Source organism: Heteronotia binoei, chromosome 21 (genome assembly GCF_032191835.1).
Source record: "Heteronotia binoei isolate CCM8104 ecotype False Entrance Well chromosome 21, APGP_CSIRO_Hbin_v1, whole genome shotgun sequence".
Lineage (NCBI taxonomy): Eukaryota > Metazoa > Chordata > Lepidosauria > Squamata > Gekkonidae > Heteronotia > Heteronotia binoei.
In genome coordinates, this window is record NC_083243.1 from 22826458 (window position 1) to 22847922 (window position 21465).

The 21465-nt window shown below is 44.7% G+C and overlaps 1 protein-coding gene across 2 annotated transcripts in view; it reads left to right on the forward strand.

Moving 5' to 3' along the window:
• CEP170B (centrosomal protein 170B) overlaps positions 1-21465 on the forward strand; it is a 128185-nt gene that overhangs the window by 72162 nt on the left and 34558 nt on the right. For both annotated transcript variants that reach the window (XM_060262925.1, XM_060262926.1), the window contains exons 6-10: positions 1770-1889; positions 3789-4265; positions 9095-9852; positions 14952-15140; positions 18532-18667. In XM_060262925.1, coding sequence (XP_060118908.1) covers positions 1770-1889; positions 3789-4265; positions 9095-9852; positions 14952-15140; positions 18532-18667 — 1680 coding nt within the window. The remainder of the gene's footprint in view (positions 1-1769; positions 1890-3788; positions 4266-9094; positions 9853-14951; positions 15141-18531; positions 18668-21465) is intronic.

Here is a 21465-nt window from a genome sequence, read left to right on the forward strand (position 1 = left end):
TGATGTTGTAAGTTGCTTTGTATCCTCATTGGGGAGCAAAGCATGGTAGAAATATGAACAGAAATAAAGCAGTGGAATATCTACCATAAATTAAAATCTTTGTGCTTGCTGACTCGACTTTGCTGTGCATTCTGCATAGCTTTCTGCATGGTTGAATTCACTGCTGCAGATCTATCAGTGGCTTGGGGAGCCAAGTGGGAGTGCTTCTGGAGTTCTGGCCCTGCTGATGGACCTCCTGATGGCACCTGAGTTTTTTGGCCACCGTGTGACACAGAGTGTTGGACTGGATGGGCCATTGGCCTGTTCCAACATGGCTTCTCTTATGTTCTTAATAGCTGTTGTGTTTTGACACCTTCTTGTTAGAGCTGTAGAAGCACAAATGTATTCCCTTCTAGAACTCCTAAAAGCTGGGTTTAAGATCAAAGCAAATGTAATGCAGGGTCTTCCTTCGCTGTGACTAGGAAACTTATGTCTGACCTTGGAATCCTGCATCAACATGGCTTTTATTGTGGATAAGAATGTATCTGCACAGGAGTTAACTGTGGCTAAAGAGATGTGGCTAGGGTTATGAACTGTGTTTAACTTTTTATAAAAACTAGCCTAGGCAGAACCCTGGCCACATCGATATATTTTTAAGGTATTGCTCTGTAGTTGTTATTTTGCTCCTGTATTTTTCTGTCTAGACCGGGAAAAAGCAGGAGCTGAAATCATGACTGTAGTGCAATATCAGATGATTCTACCCTTAAACTCAGATCTGAGCCTTTGTGTTTGTAGTGAAGGAGTTCTACCAATTTCAGGTATCCAAAACTTTGAGTAGAACACAATTCAGTTAAATACATTATGTAGCTTCCTAAAAGGCATTCTTAGGAATAAAGATGTGCTCTATCATCCAGAATGCTATCTAGAACAGGGGTATCAGATTCATTTGTTATGAGGGCCAGATCTGACATAAATGAGACCTTGTTGGGCCGGGCCATGTCGGGTTGGGCCGAGCCATGTCAGGCTGGGCCACATGTGTACCTATTTAAGATTAGGTGCAAAGGAAGCTCTGGCTGTTTCCTTCCTTCCCCAGGGGACCAGGAGGGGGAGGAACCTCAATCAATAGAAGGAAGAGAGGCCTGACTCATTAGCTCTGCTGTGTGACTGAGAGAGCCGGCAAAGCAAGCTATTCCTCCCCAAGAGAGGAGCCTCAGCCAATGGAGAAAATAGAGGTTTTGCTCTGTAGCTCCTGGGCAATTGAGCAAGCCTTGCAAAACAAGCTGTTATGCAGAAGGAAGCAAGGTATAGGGAGAAGAAAGCAGTTGGCAGCCAGTTGCTCGGGGGCCTGATAGAAGAAGAAGATATTGGATTTATATCCCGCCCTCCACTCCGAAGAGTCTCAGAGCGGCTCACAATCTCCTTTACCTTCCTCCCCCACAACAGTCACCCTGTGAGGTGGGTGGGGCTGGAGAGGGCTCTCACAGCAGCTGCCCTTTCAAGGACAACCTCTGCCAGAGCTATGGCTGACCCAAGGCCATGCTAGCAGGTGCAAGTGGAGGAGTGGGGAATCAAACCCGGTTCTCCCAGATAAGAGTCCGCACACTTAACCACTATACCAAACCGGCTCTCTGGGGTCCTGATTCAGCCCCTGAACTACACGTTTGACATCCCTGATCTAGAATGTGTACTCTGTCACCTTCTAGAGTCAGATGATGTTTCTCTAGTGGTACTTTACAGGAAGTTAACTTTTAACTTTTTATTTTTGTGTTTGAAAAAAATCCCATCTCCAGAGACGACAACGAGTACGTACCGCACGCCCCTTTATGGCCAGCCATCATGGTGGGGTGAGGATGATGCCAATAATAAGTTGGAGACCTCGGATGATAGGAGGCAAGAAGAACATTATTCAGGTATTATTTTATTCATTTTTAGAAAATATATATTGGCTGCCTATTTTCCTTGCAGAACTCACAGTGGCTTAAAGGAAGAGGTAGTCCACTGTGCAAGCACCAGTCGTTTCTGACTCTGGGGTGATGTCACATCATGATGTTTTGGCAGACTTTTTACGGGGTGGTTTGCCATTGCCTTCCTCAGTCATCTACACTTTCCCCCCAGCAAACTGGGTACTCATTTTACTAATCTCAGAAGGATGGAAAGCTGAGTCAACCTTGGGCCGGCTACCTGATCCCAGCTTCCACTGGGATCAAACTCATGTCATGAGCAGAGCTTGGACTACAGTACTACAGCTGACCATTCTGTGCCACAGGGCTGCAAGGTGGCTTACAATAGCAATAAAACAAACTTTTAACAAAAATTTTAAAGAGTATTTTGATGGTAAAATGTGATGTGAGAAGGTAGAACCATATATTAGAAGAAGGTAGGATAAAAATGGCAGACATCTCCGGGTTTCTTGAAGTATCTTACTAATACTATTTATTTATTTTTGACTTATTTTTTTACTTCGCCTAAGACACACTGGCTTGGATTCTAAACAGTGCTAGCCAAATTCTGCTCAAGGAAGATCACTTCCCTATTTTCCACTCATATCTTCCACTTCTCTGTGAACTGCTCCTTTAGGTCAGTGGACCCGAAAAAACAGTTTGTGGAGAAGAACTCAAATCTGGGGCAGGAGGGTGAAAATTGTCAGCAATTCCTCTCCCCTCCTCATCAAACCAAAGAGTTGTTCTGTGCAGAATTCTAACAGGAGCTCCTTTGCATATCAAGCCGCACACCCGTGATGTAGCCAATCCTACAAGAGCTTACAAAAATGAGCCTTGTATGCTCTTGGAGGATTGGCTACATCAGGGGTGTGTGGCCTAATATGCAAAGGAGCTCCTGCTAGAATTCCACCCCTGGTTCTGTGCCAGCAGGACAAACCTTGGGATCCAAGTCAGTCAAATCACCGTAGAACCAGTGTAGAGTAATGGCGACAGGCTTAATAGTTAGATCCCCATTCAGCTGTGGGGAGAAGCTGTGACTCTGTGGTAGAGGGTCTGTTTTGAATGAGGAAGCTCCCAGGTTGAGTCCCTGGCATCTCTGGTTAAAAGGACCAAGTAGAAGGTGATGGGAAAGACCTCTGCTTGAGACTCTGGAGTGCCTCTGCCAGTCAGAGTAGACAATACTGACCTTGATGGACCAATGAACATAAGGCAGTTTCATGTGTTCAGATCCCTGGGTGACCCTGTGCTGATCACATTCACTTTAACCTGCCACAGGCACAGAGTTTTTATAATAGTAAACTAGGAAGAGAAAAACTGTGAACAAACTTGCGACATAAAAATTGTAACATCAAGTTAGAATCAAGTTAGAATAGTAAAAGCAACCTATTATTTGGTGTCTAAAGCACACTGGTCACACTAACCTCTGGTGCAGGGGTGGCCAAACTTGCTTAACATAAGAGCCATAAAAATAAACTTCAGATGTCTGAGAGCTGCAATACATGAATGTCAGATGTCTGACAGCCACAAGACGAGGAAGGAAGGAAGGAAGGAAGGAAGGAAGGAAGGAAGGAAGGAAGGAAAATAGATAGGGGAGGGAACAGGGAGAGAGAGGGGTGGAAATAAAGCAACTTTAAATGCATTCCCCAAGTTGCAGGCTGGCTCGGTTTGACTCCATGCTTACCTTTCAGAATTCCCACATGTAAATTATTTCTCCAAGCTGTCTGACAGGGTGGCGGGGGCTTTGAGAGCCACACAGTATGTGTGAAAGAGCCACATGTAGCTCCCAAGCTGCAGTTTGCCCACCCCTGCTCTGGTGTATGTTTTGAATATCTCCGCCCCTCCCCTCAATTTTTCATTTTTAACCTTTAGAAAGAACAAAAGAAATAGTCCAACACGAAGAAGAAATCAACGGTAACATCAGTGGCTACAGAGATTCTCAAGGCGACTCCGTGTATGCCTTCCGGAGAGAACCCAGTTATTTCGAAATCCCGACAAAAGAATTCCAGCAGCCGGTGAAATCTCCAGAGGCGCAAGTCCACGAGATCCCCACCAAGGATGTTGACGCGGCAGTGCTGCCTGTCGTGCAAAGCCATGCCTCTTTCACCATTGAGTTCGACGACTGCACTCCGGGCAAAATCAAGATAAAAGATCACGTAACTAAATTTTCACTCAGGCAGAGAAGGAACCTCAGCAAGGAAGCTGGCCACACCGAGATGATTTCGGTGGAGAACAAAGTGGCCGACTGGCTGGTACAGAATGACCCCTGCCTCATGAGAAGGCAGGCGGTGGGAGATGATGTCTACAGCACCAAAAGCGACCTCCCGGTGCACGTGAGAACTCTGAAAGGTAAGCATGGAGTTGATAGATCAAGGTGGGTAGCCGTGTTGGTCTGAACATAAGAACATAAGAGAAGTCATGTTGGATCAGGCCAACGGCCCATCAAGTCCAACACTCTGTGTCACACAGTGGCAAAAAATTTTATATACACACATACACTGTGGCTAATAGCCACTGATGGACCTGTGCTCCATATTTTTATCTAAACCCCTCTTGAAGGTGGCTATACTTGTGGCCGCCACCACCTCCTGTGGCAGTGAATTCCACATGTTAATCACCCTTTGGGTGAAGAAGTACTTCCTTTTATCCGTTTTAACTTTTCTGCTCAGCAATTTCATCGAATGCCCATGAGTTCTTGTATTGTGAGAAAGGGAGAAAAGTACTTCTTTCTCTACTTTCTCCATCCCATGCATTATCTTGTAAACCTCTATCATGTCACCCCGCAGTCGACGTTTCTCCAAGCTAAAGAGTCCCAAGCGTTTCAACCTTTCTTCATAGGGATAGTGCTCCAGCCCTTTAATCATTCTAGTTGCCCTTCTCTGGACTTTCTCCAATGCTATAATATCCTTTTTGAGGTGCGGCGACCAGAACTGCACACAGTCTGAACGCAGTAGAATGAAGTTAGAGTCCAGTGGCACCTTTAAGACTAACAAAATTTTTATTCAAGGTATGAGCTTTCGTGTTCACACTGAAGATGATGATGATATTTGATTTATATCCTGCCCTATACTCTGAATACCAGAGTGAAGAAGAAGAAGTGACGATATTAGATTTATATGCTACCCTGTACTCTGAATCCCAGAGTCTCGAAGAAGATGATGATGATGATATTGGATTTATATCCCACCCTATACTCTGAATCCCAGAGTCTCAGAGCGGTCACAGTCTCTTTTACCCCCCCCCCCCACACACAATAGACACCCTATGAGGTAGGTGGGGCTCATAGACCTCTGACAGAAGCTGCCCTTTCAAGGACAACTCCTACGAGAACTATGGCTAACCCAAGGCCATTCCAGCAGCTGCAAGTGGAGGAGTGGAGAATCAAACCCGGTTCTCCCAGATAAGAATCCGAACACTTAACCACTACACCAAACACAAAAGCTCATACCTTGAATAAAGCTTTGTTCCTCTTAAAGGTGCCACTGGACTCTTAACTTCATTCTATGGAGTTTAATGGAAGGGATCCGGGCAGGGATTTTCGTTTTTGAGAGCAATCCTAATTGGGTCTACTCAGAATCGTGCTCAGGTCTATTCAAAGGGGCTTGCTCCCAAGAAAGTCTCAGGATTACACTGTTAGTGTGGATCAGAAATACCAGCTCAAGAAAGAATAAGCCTGGTTTGACCTGTCAGCAACTCCCTGTAGCTGGTTGTTAACTGGAGTTGTGAATTTAGTCTGATTAAGGCTTGTGAATTTAGTTTGATTAATCAGGTACTCGCAGGTTGAAGATAGGAGTATTTGGATTGGATGTTCAAGGAAGCTTTTCCCAGTGGCTCAGCTGCAAAACTTTCTCTGCATTTTGGTTCATTCAGGCAAAACATTGAACTTTTTTTTTTCCTTACTGGAACATTCTTTTCTTTAAGTTGTGCAAATTTTGTCTTCGTTTAAACATCACCGTAGTAATACCAGTACTTAGTCCAAGTATTAAAATAATATAATAAGAGGGTTAGAAGTAGAATGAGTCCAGTGAGCTTTTGGTAAAGCCAGACTGGAAGCTGGCAGAGTCCTGAGGCAAGCGAGGAGCCGTGGCTAAGTGGTAGAGCAGGGGTGTCAAACATGATGTCCAGGGGCTAAATTAGGCCCCTGAAGGGCTCCTATCAGGCCCCCAAGCAACTGGCTGTCATCTGCTTCCTGCTCCCTCTATCTTGCTTCCTTCTGCATCACAGCTTGCTTTGCAAGGCTTGCTCAATTGCGCAGGAGCTACAAAGCAAAACCTCTATTTTTTTCCATTAGCTGAGGCTCCTCCCTTGGGAAGGAAGGGGGGGGGAGGCAGAGCTTGTTTTTCCAGGCTCCCTCAATTGCACAGCAGAGCTACTGAGCCAAGCCTCTCTTCCTTCTATTGGCTGAGACTCCTTCCCCACCCACCCCAGTCCCTAGGGGAAGGAAGGAAAGAGCCACAGCTTCTTTTGCCCAGTTCCCTAGATCCCATGAGAGAAATACAAAGAAAGCACCTTTAAGACCAACAAGTGCTAATGTTTTAAGTTTTTAAAATATAGTTATATATTTAATTGTGTTTGTGTCCTTTATAAAGTTTATATCTCTGCTACGTAATCTTAAATAGGTACACACATGGCCTGTCCCGACATGGCTTGGCCCAACCCGACATGTCCCACCTCAACAAGGTCTCATTTATGTCAGATCCGGTCCTCATAACGAATGAGTTTGACACCCCTGCTCTACCTATTTAGAATTCATAGAATCATAGAATTGGAAGGAACCTCCAGGGTCATCTAGTCCAACTCTCTGCACAATGCAGGAAATTCATAAATACCTCCCCCTAAATTCACAAGATCCGCATTGCTGTCAGATGGCCATTTAGCCTCTGTTTAAAAACCTCCAAGGAAGGAAAGCCCACCACCTCCCGAGGAAGCCTGTTCCACTGAGGAACCGCTCTAACGGTCAGAAAGTGCACTTCTTCCTAATGTTGAGCCGGATACTCTTTTGATTTAATTTCAACCTATTGGTTCTGATCCCACCTTCTGGGGCCACATAAAACAGTGTATGAACATTTCAAAAAGGAAAAATCATATAAGGCAAAAATCATGTACCGTGTTATGTGTACCAGAAAGGTCACATCACCAGAAGTGTCCTAAAATCTCCTGGGAAACTGAACCAAAGTTTCAAGTCTAGAAGCTCGTTACTATAGAACTTAAAGTTACAGTTTTAGCAGAGGCCTGAGTGCAGCCCTGTGACGGTCCTTGTATGAACCCATTCCAACTGTGAATCTCCTACCGTAGTTCTGGGAACTGGAAGTTTGAATAGAAAATCTTCCACTGGTCTTCTGGAGCCCAGCTAGGACCGTGCTGACAAAGCACCTTTTAAGGCAAGGCAATATGCTGGCTTTATTTTCATTCATATTTTATCTTGAAATCCTGTTGATTGCATTGACTTGCATTGTTGTAATCCTCCTTGAGTGTCGGCGAGAAAGGTGGACTACAAATAATGGAAAATGAATGAATAAATAAGTGTGTTCCTCAAAGCATAACTTCTGATGCTTCGTGTTGAAATTCTTAAAACAGTCATACTCCTTTACTCTTGTGCAAAAACAAAAATCGATATGCCACTTACGTGTAGTATATCTGGCTAGGTGTGACCCACCTCTCCGCGTTGTTGTTTGCTGGCTCACCAGTGTCTTCCCAAATTGTGGGTACTTTTTTTCTCCTGACATTCAAAGAGGTTGTCCTGTTGTTAATCAGGGTATGAACAAGCAGAGAGCAGGTGCAAGTTTTTTTTAAAAGTTTTATTATTATTATATTGAATCCAAACCAACACAAGGGGAACACAGGGAACATAGAGAACATAGGGGAAACAAATAACAGAAATACAAATCCAACATACAAGAGTCCAATTTAGATCACTGGATGCATATAACAAACAATTTACAAAAACAAATACATAATACGCTGGGTATTAAGAATTAAGAGGAAGCCTACCATTTATTCTATTAGGCAAAAAAGAAATATCCCCCCAAAATTCCAAAACCGGGGCCCAAAGCAAATCATAATCTATAGCCAAATCAGTATCACTTTCGAAGAAAGGGTTATCCATTGTCTTACCCATTACATACTGGTCCCATAACTTTATCATACCACATTTCAAACGTGGGAGTATGTGGGGGTTTCCAATTTTTAGCACTCGTCATACGAGCTATCGCCAACATCGTCGAGATTAAAGATTTCTGATCTTTACTCACCAATTTATCAGACCAGATATCAAATAAAAGAAGTTTAAAATCCACTGGAATGGTTAGATCGAATATAAGTTTTATTTGCTCTACCACTTTGTTCCAGAAGTTTGACACTGTGGGACAGTCCCACCACATATAGTATGGGGGTGCTTTTTTTTCTTCTGACATTCAAAGAGGTTGTCCTGTTGTTAATCAGGGTATGAACAAGCAGAGAGCAGGTGCAAATTTTGCTGGAAGGTTCTTCCAGATAGCTCAAGCAAGTAAGCTCCAGGTTTGTTTATGTGTATGTGTATGTTTAATTCGATTTATACCCCGCCCTCCCTGCTGAGGCAGGCTCAGGGCAGCTTACATCAAATCATAGTATACTATGATTGCAGTTGTAAAATCAATAAAACCATTAAACAGTACAAGTTAAAACAACCTACAGTTGGTGCTAACAAATGAGATGTTACTCATATTCTCAGGACAACAGGACAACAGTTGTTCCAGAATTCTCCTACAGTCGACTGAAGGCTTGCCAGAAGAGAGCGGTCTTACAGGCCTTGCGAAACTTAGCGAGGTTCCACAAGGCCCTAACCTCTTCCGGCAATTTATTCCACCAGGAGGGGGCTACCACTGAAAAGGCCCGATCCCTGGTGGTCGACAGTCTCGCCTCTTTCAGCCCAGGGATCACTAGGAGATGTTGAGATCCAGATCTTAGTACTCTCTGGGGAATGTGCAGGGACAGACAGTCCCTCAGGTAAACAAGTCCTCAGCCATATTGGATGAAGATCATGGTAGCAGAACAGCAACTGAATCGTACCCTTTGCATGGTTTTAACATAATATATCTTAGTTTCCAGAGCAATGGTCTTGAAAATGCTAGCTCAGTGAGATCGATGTTTGATTCAGTAAGCTTCATACCAGGACAACTAATTGTGCCTGAACTTTGCAGGTAACAGACACGAAGACGGAACACAGAGCGATTCGGAAGACCCAGTTGCACCCAAACCTGAAAAGGAGTCAGCTGTCCACGACCACATGGGCGAGCAATCCAAACTCCAGCGGCAAATTCGGCGCGACCCTCAGGAAATGCTTCACAACCAGCAAGCGTTCGTCATCGAGTTCTTCGACGATGACACGCCTCGGAAGAAGAGGTCGCAGTCTTTCACGCACAGTGGCCACGCCACCCAGAATGAAGTGGATGCTGCCCTGAAGACCAAGGTTGAGAAACGAAAAATTACCGTCCCCGCTGAGAAACCAGGGAGTTCAGCACCATCATCATACCTGGCCCCTGGAGGAACGAAAGGGCCAAGCCCTTTCAACACTCCACGAGCTGGCTCCTTTAAGAGGGAGAAGACAGAGGAACGGATCAGCTCTTCCTCATCCTCCACGTCAAGGTCTTCAGTAAAAAATCATGGCAGTGCCGGGCGGAAGTCAAAAATTGCACAGGATTTTGCTGCCGAATGCCTGAAAGAGAGCTCTCAAGCCGTGAAAGCTGTGGAGAAGCCGCCTCCTATGCCTGCACCGCTCACCCCACGGGTGGTAGTACCCTCACCACCTGAAACCGTCCCTGCGCCTATTGTCGATCCTAACTTGGTCAAAGCTAGGAAGCACGAGGAAGAGGACAGCTTGAGTGAAACAGGCACATACACCATTGAGACCGAATCGCAAGATAAAGAAGTGGAAGAGGCTCGGAAAATGATCGATCAGGTAATAAAAAAATTTAGACACTGGGAACTTTGTATTTGCTGGCTGTTGATTTTTTCCAAAAATTTGTTTATAATGAAAATTTGCAAGCTTTACAGAAAGAAACAAGAGGAAAGAAATCTATAATATCTCAAAATGTTTAGAAAACTAGACACCTTCAAGCTTGCATCATGGACAGTTCCAGGGGTTTTTTTGGTAGAAAAAGTCCAGCAGGAATTCATTTGCATATTAGGCCACACTTTGGGGGTTCTATAGGGGAGAGGCCCCTGCAGCTGTCCTGTAAATTTGGGGCCTCTACCTCATACCCCCTCCCCTCCATCTGCCTTTATTATACCCTATTTTGCCATTGATTTCAATGCCCCATAAGGTATAATGGGGCCGTATATTCGGGAATAGCCGAATATCTCCCAAATCAGATTCGGCTACCGAATCTGCTATTAGGAGATATAAAAAGGTAAAGGTTGCCCCCTGTGCAAGCACCACACATTAATGATGCAAAATTGGAAACTAGGATCCAACTTGCAGCATACTATACACAGGAGTACATACAGAGCTATAACATAGAATTTCCCTGGTATAGAAGGTGAGTTGGTTGTTATAACCCACATTTTCCCTACCTTCCCTTCCTACAGCAGGCATCTTGAGAGGTAGAAGAAGAAGAGGTGGTTTTTATGCCCCATTTCTCTCTACCTTTAAGGAGTCTCAAAGCAGCTTGCAATCACCTTCCCTTCCTCTCTCTCCAACAGTTGATTGTATTAGTTGTGGTTTGCCATGGTGTCTGAACTGACAAATCAGTTCATTCAATAACACTACTTTACTCAGTCATTTGGCCACAGAGACACAGTAAAGGGAATATTTCCTCCCTGGACTGAGATACGGAGAGGAGACAAGAGATGGAGAACTTTTGGATTCCTGAGCAAACTAGGGTTCATTAACTTAGAAGAAGAAGAATTTCAGATTTATACTCCGCCCTTCTCTCTGAATCAGAGACTCGGAGTGGCTTACAATCTTCGTTATCTTCTTCCCCCCAACAGACACCCTGTGAGATGGGTGGGGCTGAGAGAGCTCTTCCAGAAACTGCTCTTTCAAGGACAACTCCTACGAGAGCTGCTATGGCTGAGAGCTATGACCCAAGGCCATTCCAGCAGCTGCAAGTGGAGGAATGGGGAATCAAATGCGGTTCTCCAAGATAAGAGTCCACGCACTTAACCACTACACCAAACTGGCTCTCTCTTACATCTGATACACTAAGCAGAATTTTCTGCACAAGTCATAGTTTAAACATACTACTTTTATAAGAACATAAGAACATAAGAGAAGCCATGTTGGATCAGGCCAATGGCCCATCCAGTCCAACACTCTGTGTCACACAGTGGCAAAAAAATTTATACATACACACACACTGTGGCTAATAGCCACTGATGGACGTCTGCTCCATATTTTTATCTAAACCCCTCTTGAAGGTGGCTATGCTTGTGGCCGCCACCACCTCCTGTGGCAGTGAATTCCACATGTTAATCACGCTTTGGGTGAAGAAGTACTTCCTTTTATCCGTTTTAACTTTTATGCTTTAACGTTTTATGCTTTTTATTGACTGTTATTTGACTCATAGTATTATAACGATTCAAGTCAGTCCTGATTTAGATATAGGCATGCACTCAAGAATCCCTAAACATTTAGTCTCCTTGCCTATATCAGATCATTGCTGGCTGGAGCTACACCTCAGCAATGCTTTAGGTTTGTTCTGGTTATACTGCACAAGTAAGTATTATTAGAGAATCTCTGCTCACTTGTTAAGCTCTTTATTAAAGCATAGCTATTGCATTCTTGATACTGACTACACCAACAGAAAATTGTAACATCCATCACTGTTACATAGACAATGAAAGGAGAGCAATTATATCAGTTCATCGGAACTTCTTACCTGAAAATAAGGTCACAGGAAAAGAGCCCTTTCGGAAAAGAAGCTCTCAATCAATTCAGTTTCCCATATTTATAGGATTTTAGAATAATCTAACAATAGCTGATTGTCCACTTGATATGGGTACATGTTCTTTTTATCTTATAATTTCAACTGCCATACAAGATTATCTATACTTGAAATGTCTTCTTAAATATATATAAAAACCGTTAGGACAAAGTTTGAGCCCAGTGCATGCACACGAAAGCTCATACCTTGAATAAAACTTTGTTGGTCTTAAAAGTGCTTCTCGACTCAAACTTTGCTCTACTGCTTCAGACCAATATGGCTGCAGTCCCCACCTGGACAGAAACTGCTAGTTCTTGCTACTTGTTATCTTAACAAATAAAATAGCACTATAGATTTCTCATTCATATACCTTTTGGCCCGTAACCAACACGCCCATCTTTCAATCATGTCTTCACTTCTGTGAAGCTGGATGTTCTTGTGATGTTTGGGCACACCTGCACCTGGGCTTCAACAAATTATACCTATTGATAATGAGTTAGCTTCTGATCTATGCAAGGCCATATAATTATGTTACTACTTTGTTTCTTCTTGTTCCTCTCCAAGGCTATTCTGTTCTGGGTCTTTAGAATCCCTTTTCAGCATGCTTCACTAAGAGGCCATGCTAGTACAGAGACCTTTCTTTCTTTCTTTCTTTCTTTCTTTCTTTCTTTCTTTCTTTCTTTCTTTCTTTCTTTCTTTCTTTCTTTCTTTCTTTCTTTCTTTCTTTCTTTCTTTCTTTCTTTCTTTCTTTCTTTCTTTCTTTCTTTCTTTCTTTCTTTCTTTCTTTCTTTCTTCTTTCTTTCTCTCTCTCTCTCTCTTTCTCTCTCTTTCTCTCTCTTTCTCTCTCTTTCTCTCTCTTTCTCTCTCTTTCTCTCTCTTTCTCTCTCTCTCTCTCTCTCTCTCTTTCTCTCTCTCTTTCTCTCTCTCTTTCTCTCTCTCTCTCTTTCTCCCTTTCTCCCTCCCTCCCCTCCCCTTCCCTCCCCTTCCCTCCCCTCCCCTTCCCTTCCCTCCCCTTCCCTTCCCTTCCCTTCCCTTCCCTTCCCTTCCCTTCCCTTCCCTTCCCTTCCCTCCCCTCCCCTCCCCTTCCCATCCCATCCCATCCTTCCCATCCTTAGCAGCAATTCCCCTGTATTTCTGGCCACATCCATGACAGCAAGCTCTCTGACTGCTTGGAGTCTGCCAATGTGGCTAAATTGATCTGTTTGGACGTAATCTCGAGGCTCAACTGCTGTAAGACTTTTCATGTGGGGCTGCCCTTGAAGATGATTGGAAACTGGAGCTGGTGAAGAATATGAACATGCATGAAGTTGCCTTGTAATGAGTCAGACCGGTGGTCCATCTAAGTCTGTATTGTTCGCTCCGACTCATTGGCAGTAGTGCTCAGGTAGTGGCTGTCCACATTACCTGCTGCCAAGTCCTTTAACTGGAGATACTGGAGATTGAACCTGGGACCTTCTGCATGCTGAGCGGAAGCTCTGCCACTGAGCCACAGCCCCTCCCCGTCTGGTTCCCCAAATTCCTGCACCAGATCTGCTGTGCACATAGTGTCCTCGACATATTTATATGCATGTTCCAAAGTTATTATTTGGAACCCTTTCAGTCTGTTGCCTACACAGTGCCCTTTCTTAGAAAGACGAAACAGAGATAATCTCCAGTAAGGAAATCTTTATTCGCCTGACAAGATATGAAGCTAGAAAATGATGAGCACAGGAAAGCAAAAGCATAACGTGCCATTTAACTATAGTGATGCAATCTTAGGAGTGCTGCCTTGGTTGTTGCTTAATCTGGGTGCGGATGGGGAATCTTAAGGGGAAACAGATGGAGAAAGTAGAATCACATGTTGCCTGTCCTGAAGAGAATGATGCATTCTGGGCTGGAAAAACTGGTTCTGGGCCAGAAGAGAAAAATCCAAAACCCTAACCAAGTACAAAGCTTAACTTAAACCACTCGATAGTTCCACTGAGTTATAAAAACCCAGAAATACAAGCCACTCTGGTTGTTGCCTCGTGGCGCAGAGTGGTAAAGCTGCAGTACTGTGGTCTGTGAACTCTCTGCTCACGACCTGAGTTTGATCCCAGCGGAAGCTGGGTTTTCAGGTAGCCGGCTCGAGGTTGACTCAGCCTTTCATCCTTCCGAGGTCGGTAAAATGAGGACCCAGCTTGCTGGGGGGAAAGCATAGATGACTGGGGAAGGCAATGGCAAACCACCCCGTAAAAAGTCTGCCATGAAAATGTGAAAGCAGTGTCACCCCAGAGTCGGAAACAACTGGTGCTTGCACAGGGGACCTTTCCTTTTCCTGGTTGTTTTCTGGGTGTGAGATAATTGAAGGGGCCCATTATGTGTTATTACAGAACTATAATATGATGTTTTTGGGACTGGTATTGTTTAGGTATGTTCAGGGCTTTTTTTGAGCAGGAACACACAGGAATGCAGTTCCGTCTGGCTTGGCATCAGGGGGTGTGGCCTAATATGGAAATGAGTTCCTGCTGGGCATTTTCTACAAAAAGTCCTGTGTGAAACAATGGTGATGTCAGGGGGTGTGGCCTAATGTGCAAATGAGTTCCTGCTGGGCTTTTTCTACAAAAAAAGCCCTGGATGTCTTTCCCACCTGGTTATTATATGGATGGGAAGGGAGAAGAAGAAGCAAACAAGAAGACAGCAGATTTATATCCCACCCGTATCCCTGAATCACAGTCTCAGAGCAGCTCACAATCTCCTTTATCTCCTTCCCCCACAACAGACACCCTGTGAGGTGGGTGGGGCTGAGAGGGCTCTCACAGCAGCTGCCCTTTCAAGGACGACTCCTGCGATAGCTATGGCTGACCCAAAGCCATTCCAGCAGCTGCAAGTGGAGGAAAGGGGAATCAAACCCAGTTCTCCCAGATAAGAGTCTGTGCACTTAACCACTACACCAAACTGGAGGAATCAGTTGGATGACAGAGACCCATACAACAGGCCCCTGTCCACAAGATTATTGTTACCTCTGAGATGCTACCAGACCGGCATATAGAAGGTGCTCCCATATGAAGGATTTTTCATAGGCTGACCCCTTCAGGGATTCTGGACAGAGATTTGTGGCGGAATGGGAATTCATTGTTTCATTAAAAGCTTTTTGCTCTTTTTGCTTTATCAGGTTTTTGGTGTTTTGGAGTCTGCTGAATTGTCCAAAATGTCTTCGCCAGCCTTCAGGCCAGTGATTAAAGGCGAAAAAGAAGAACTGGGGGCCCATCATTTGATCAATGAAAACGGCTCAAGCCCAAGGGTGACTATGATGCAGGTCATTGCGTCCAAAGTGGCAAGCGGACAACACATAGATACGCAGGTACAACCACCGCTTGTCGGTTCTAATGGCGTGCATTTTCAACTCCACAGATTTGTTGTAAAAGCTGACTTCTGTACAAACGGGGGGGGGGGGGGACCCATAAGAAGCCCCCAGAGGAGATTACACTCTCCTCCTTGTTCCTTCCTGCTGCCCCTTTCATCGCCATCACTTCTCTTGCCCCTCATACTTGTTTTTTTTTCTTTAACCACCTTTCTGCCTCACACTTGCTCTCTGTGCACTATGGTAAAGAAAAAGACTGCAGATTAATACGCCGCCCTTTTCTCAGAATCAGAGACTTAGAGTGGTTTACAATCTCCTATATCTTCCCCCACAACAGGCACCCTGACAGGTGGGTGGGGCTGAGAAGGCTCTCACAACAGCTGTCCTTTCAAGGACAACTCTTGCGATAGTTGTGGCTAACCCAGGGCCATTCCAGCAGGTGCAAGTGGAGGAGTGGGGAATCAAACCCAGTTCTCCCAGATAAGGGTCCGCACACTTAACCACTACACCAAACCACTACACCAAACTGGCTCTCTCAAGGGTGGCCAAATTTGCTTAACGTGAGGGCCGCGTAGAATAAAAAAGATGTTTGAGAGCTGCAAGACGTGAACGTCAGATGTTTGAGAGCAGGAAGGAAGTCAAATAGATAGGAGAGAGGGAGAGGTGGAAAGAAAACAACTTTAAATGCATTCTTCAAGTCACCACCTGGCTTGCTTCAAGAAGTTATTTAAAGAGCAAAACGCCTTCTCCAAGCTGGCTGACAGTGCATTGGTGGTTTTGTGAGCCGCAAAATATGTGTGAAAGAGCCACAGTTTGGCCACCCCTGCGCTAGAAGCTATTTGCCTTGCTTGCATGTTGCCTCACTTCCCTTTTGCTCTTTTGTCTGCCACTGGCTCGGTTGTCTGCCATCTCACTGGCTGGCTCAGTTGTCCACTTGCCTGCCCTTGAAACACTGCTGCCACCACCTTCGCCATCAGTTGTCATTTTCCTTATTGCCGCTCCCTCCACCCCCATCTTGTTCCGCTTCTCTCAGTGGTGGCTACACCGGCCTGCAACAATGTTTACGGGGTTATTAGGCAACCCTCAAAATGGCAGCTGAGATCTCTTGATGTATATTCACTCTCCCAGGGCTGGATCTAGGGGGGTGGCAGAGGGGGGGTGCTTGCCCTGGGCGCCGACAGAGCGGGGGGGGGTGTGTGCCAAATTGGGTATGGAGTCTATTTTATGGGACCATAATATAGAATGGCCCATAAGGGGGCGCCATTTTTTTTAATTTGGGCCCCCCCTCAAAAAACATGTAGATCTGGTCCTGCCCTTTCCCCCCCCCCCACACCGGTATGTTTCAGTTTTGGCACTATTACAAACCCCATTCCCTTATTTCCTGTTCCTGAATATTTCCACAAGCTTCCCTGAATTTTTAGATCGTTTCCCCCTTATTTGGCCTTATTTTGTGGATTCTTTAGTCTGCATTTTGTCACATTCAAAATTAGGTATAATGATAAGGAAAGCTGCTTTATACTGAGTCAAACCATTGGTCCATCTTGCTCAGTATTGTCTATGCATAATTTGTAGTGGCTTCCTAAGGTTTCAGTCAGAGAAGGGTGTGGCTCAGTAGTAGAGTATCTGCTTTGTAACCAAAAGGATCAGCGTTCAATTCCTGGCCTGTCCGGTTAAACAAGGATCGGGTAATAGCCGCTGCCAGTCAGCATAGACAACACAACCTTAATAATGGTCCGATTCAGTATAAGATATGTTTACTGTATAAGCAGGGGTCATTTTATTTATTTAGATAATTTATTTTGTGGAATTATTTAGATAATTTCTACTATTTTGTAGAAAAATAGGTGGCAGAGCTTATTAGCATATTCCCCCCCCCAGCCAAAAGCAACCCGATGCAAGAAAGGAGAGCCCCAGGTGAGCAAGGCCTTCTTGGGCTGGTTAGAGATCCAGCCAGCCCAAGCAGGCCTCTCTTGCCTGGGGCTCTCCTGGGCTGCCCCTCTCCAGTCAAAAGACCAGCAAACCACCCGTCACCCAAAATCACATAAGAAATGGAGAAAGGGTGGCGTGGGCTTCTCCAGGAGTTAATGAGGGCTGCTGGGGGTGTGGCAAAGCCCTGGTGGTTGGCTGGCTGGCTGCTCTCCTAATCCAGGGATTGTTATGCAGCTTCCCCTCCTATTCAATGGACAAGGTAGGTGGGGAGGAAGAGGGGGAGCCGTCAGAAAGGTTTAAGAGCTGCGCTCTTGTGAGCTCCTGCTGAATCTGAGGCCTGTGAATAAGACAGATCCTGAGAAGGAGGGCGGGAAGGCTCGCATAAGTCCTCAGTTCTCATGGCCCTTACATGCCCAGGGAAATGCCGATCACCACTTTGGGATCAAGCAGCAATTTTTCTCCAGGCCAGTTTGACCAGGGATTTTTTTTTTTTTTGCCATCTTCTGGGCATGGAGCAGGGGTCACTGTGTGTGTGTGTGTGTGTGTGTGTGTGTGTGAGAGAGAGAGGTATTTTTGAATTTCCTGCATTGTGCAGGGGGTGGACTAAATGACCCTGGAGGTCCCTTCCAACTCAGCTGGCAGAGAGATAAAGAGAAAATAACTTGTAAGCAGCAAAATCAAGAGGCAAGGAATGAAAGAGAATCAGCATTATGCTATCTCTATGCAAAGCACAAACATGCATACAAAACAAAAATCACAGATACATAGAATCACATATACATACAATTGTATTTTATGTACATAAAATACATAAAATTGTGATTTTATGTATTTGTGATTCTATGTATCTGTGATTTTTGTTTTGTATGCATGTTTGTGCTTTGCATAGAGATAGCATAATGCTGATTCTCTTTCATTCCTTGCCTCTTGATTTTGCTGCTTACAAGTTATTTTCTCTTTATCTCTCTGCCAGCTGAGTGTTGGCAGAAAGATACACGCATTCACGAGTATGCACTTCACATACCTGACAAAGTGAGTTCTGATTAGTGAAAGCTGATGCCAAAATAAATGTGCTAGTCTTTAAAATGCCATGTCTCCTCTTTCTTTGGTTTATGCCGGCATAATTTGTTCTTCCGCCAAATCTAACATTTCTTACTACCAACAGCAGATATGCCGAGATGTTATGGCCAGGGGTGGAATTCTAGCAGGAACTCCTTTGCATATTAGGCCACACATCCCAGATGTAGCCAGTTCTCTTGGAGCTTACAAAAAAGAGCCTTGTAAGTTCTTGGAGGATTGGCTACTTCAGAGGGTGTGGACTAATATGCAAAGGAGCTCCTGCTAGAATTCCACCCCTGGTTATGGCTCATGATGAAGCTTTGGTAGATGACATTGAGTTAATGGTGCAGAATTTCCCTTCTCCCTCACTTTTTATTGATTACTTTTTTTTTACACTTTGTAGCTTCCACCAGCATCTCAAGGTGGCCAGAAATGGGTGTCCAGATGGGCAAGCCTGGCAGATAGCTACACAGACACAGGATCTGCTCCAGGACTTGGAGACATCCAGCAGCAGGGCTCCCTTTCTCAGGCTGGCGCTGGTATGTACTGCTGCTGATGCTGGTCTCACATGGTCCAAGTGCCCTTGGTTTTGTGCCTTCTTTCCGTAGCTTTGCATTAGGGTTGATATATGGCTGTGATCACACACACTAAATAAGGCACTTTCAATCCACTTTCCAGTTGGATTTTGCCAGTAAAATCCAGTTGGAAAGTGCATTATTCAGTGTGTGCGGGGCCTTTTTTGTAGCAGGAATTCATTTGCATATTAGGCCACGCACCCCTGATGCACCTGCTAGCATGGCGTTGGGTCAGCCATACCTCTGGCAGAGATTGTCCTTGAAAGGGCAGCTGCTGTGAGAGCCCTCTCCAGCCCCACCCACGTCACAGGGTGTCTGTTGTGGGGGAGGAAGGTAAAGGAGATTGTGAGCTGCTCTGAGACTCTTCGGAGTGGAGGGCGGGATATAAATCCAACATCATCTTCTTCTTCTTGATGTAACCAATCCTCCAAGAGCTTACAGGACTCTTAGTACAAGGTGTACTGCAAGCTCCAGGAGGATTGGCTGTGTGGCCTAATATGCAAAGGAGTTCAAGAAGGGATTAGATAAACATCTGGAGCAGAAGTCCATCAGTGGGTATTAGCCACAGCGTATTGTTGGAACTCTCCTTCGGGGGCAAGTGATGCTCTGTATTCTTAGTGCTTGGGAGGGACAACAGTGTGAGGACTTCTAGTGTCCTGGCCCCACTAATGGACCTCCTGATGGCACCTGTGTTTTTTGGCCACTGTGTGACACAGAATGTTGGACTGGATGGGCCATTGGCCTGATCCAACATGGCTTCTCTTATGTTCTTCCATTCCTGCTGCAAAAAAAAGCCCTGAGCATGTGTGAACACAGCCCATGTCTCTTAAATCATAGTGCTTCCAGAAGGGATTGGTTGCATACAGACATCATGACGAACTACATACAGACACCATGAGACCGGACAGAGATTTGTTGAAAATGAGCATGAAATCACCTTGCTCTGCTCAAAAGCCAGTCAGTGTAGACAAGTCTGAGTTAGATGGATCAGTGGTCTGACTTTGATATAAGACAAATATGAACACATGTAGGTGCCTTGTACTGAATCACATCCTTTAACCATCAAAGCTAGTATTGTCTACTCAGACTGACAGCAGAACTCAGAAGTCTCAGGCGGAGGTCTTTCACATCATCTACCCCCTGATCCTTTTAACCAGAGATGCTTGAACCTGGGACCCTCTGCATGCAAAGCAGTTAACTCTGCCTCTGAGCTGCAGCCCCTCCAAATATGTATGTAGTTCATAATCGAGCTTAAGTGGACAATTCTGTCTTACATAAATCAGGGCCTTTTTTGTAGCAGGAAGCTCCTTTGCATACTAGGCCACACACCCCTGATGTAGCCAGTCCTCCTGGAGCTCACAGTACATCCTGTAAGCTCTTGGTGGATTGGCTACATCAGGGGTGTGTGGCCTAGTATGCAAAGGAGTTCCTGCTATAAAAGAAACCCTGTATAAAATATGTATGTTGTTAAGAGTTGAGCTACATATTACACTTGTCATGTAAAAAAAGCAACCTGGTTTTGTGTATTCAAGATACTCACAATGCTGTCCAAAGCAGAGTTATCCCCTTCATATCAGTAGGCTTTGAAGGGTGTAACTCTCAGGATAGCACAGATTGTCTGCAAGGCAATAAAAACTGTTGTGTCTGAATTCATGGGGAAAGAGAAGCCATTGGCCTGTTTTTTTCTTCCTGTTTTCTTTCTCACTTTGGCTGTTCTTCTCTGCTCCTTTCCTCCCAGCTGTTAGAGGCCAAAAAAGAAAGCTGGAGTTGATCGCAGACCCAAAAAATTAAAAAGAAAAATCCCATCCAATTACTCCTCCTCTGCACATATGACTTCAAGGTCCCCCAGCTTTTCTTGCCCGTAGAGGAGGTATCCTTCAGAGTTTGGAGATTGGATGAACATATGGAGCAGAGGTCCATCAGTGGCTATTAGCCACAGTGTATTGTTGGAACCCTCTGTCTGGGGCAGTGATGCTCAGTATTCTTGGTGCGGGGGGGGGGGGGGCAACAGTGGGAGGAATTCTGGTGTCCTGGCCTCCTGATGCCACCTGGGTTTTTTGGCCACTGTGTGACACAGAGTGTTGGACTGGATGGGCCATTGGCCTGATCCAGCATGGCTTCTCTTATGTTCTTATGTGTGACACAGAGTGTTGGACTGGATGGGCCATTGGCCTTATCCAACATGGCTTCTCTTATATTCTTATGTTCTGGTATGTTAACCACTCTGCTTTTTATGTATTAAGTATTAACGTGTTAGATTTTTTAAAACAATATTTGGTTTTCTGAATGTTATAAATTGTACAGGTTAACAAAAGAGAAAATGGGAGAACAGAGAAAAAATAATGATACTGCTACTACTAGGGGGAGGTATTTGTGAGTTTTCTGCATTGTGCAGGGGGTTGGACTAGATGAGCCTGGAGATTCCTTTCAACTCTATGATTTCATGATTCTACTAATCATAGTAATCCATGAAAAGAATCATATCCGCATTGACAAAAGCTGTAACACCAGAAAAGTTGGATTATGAGAACAACAAATATAACATACCGAGTTTATACCATATCCAAATAATTCAGGAGAAAGATAAAAGCTTATCTAAGATATTGCTAAACCGTTGAAAGGTTGAATCAGATCGAACAAAATTCAAAAATGGCCCCCAAATTGTAACGAACTGTGATTCATAGCTGGGATTGTATAAACAAGAGAGATGATTGGAAAGCCTCCCCATAGTGACGAAAGCCCAGAGTAATTTAAACCATTTA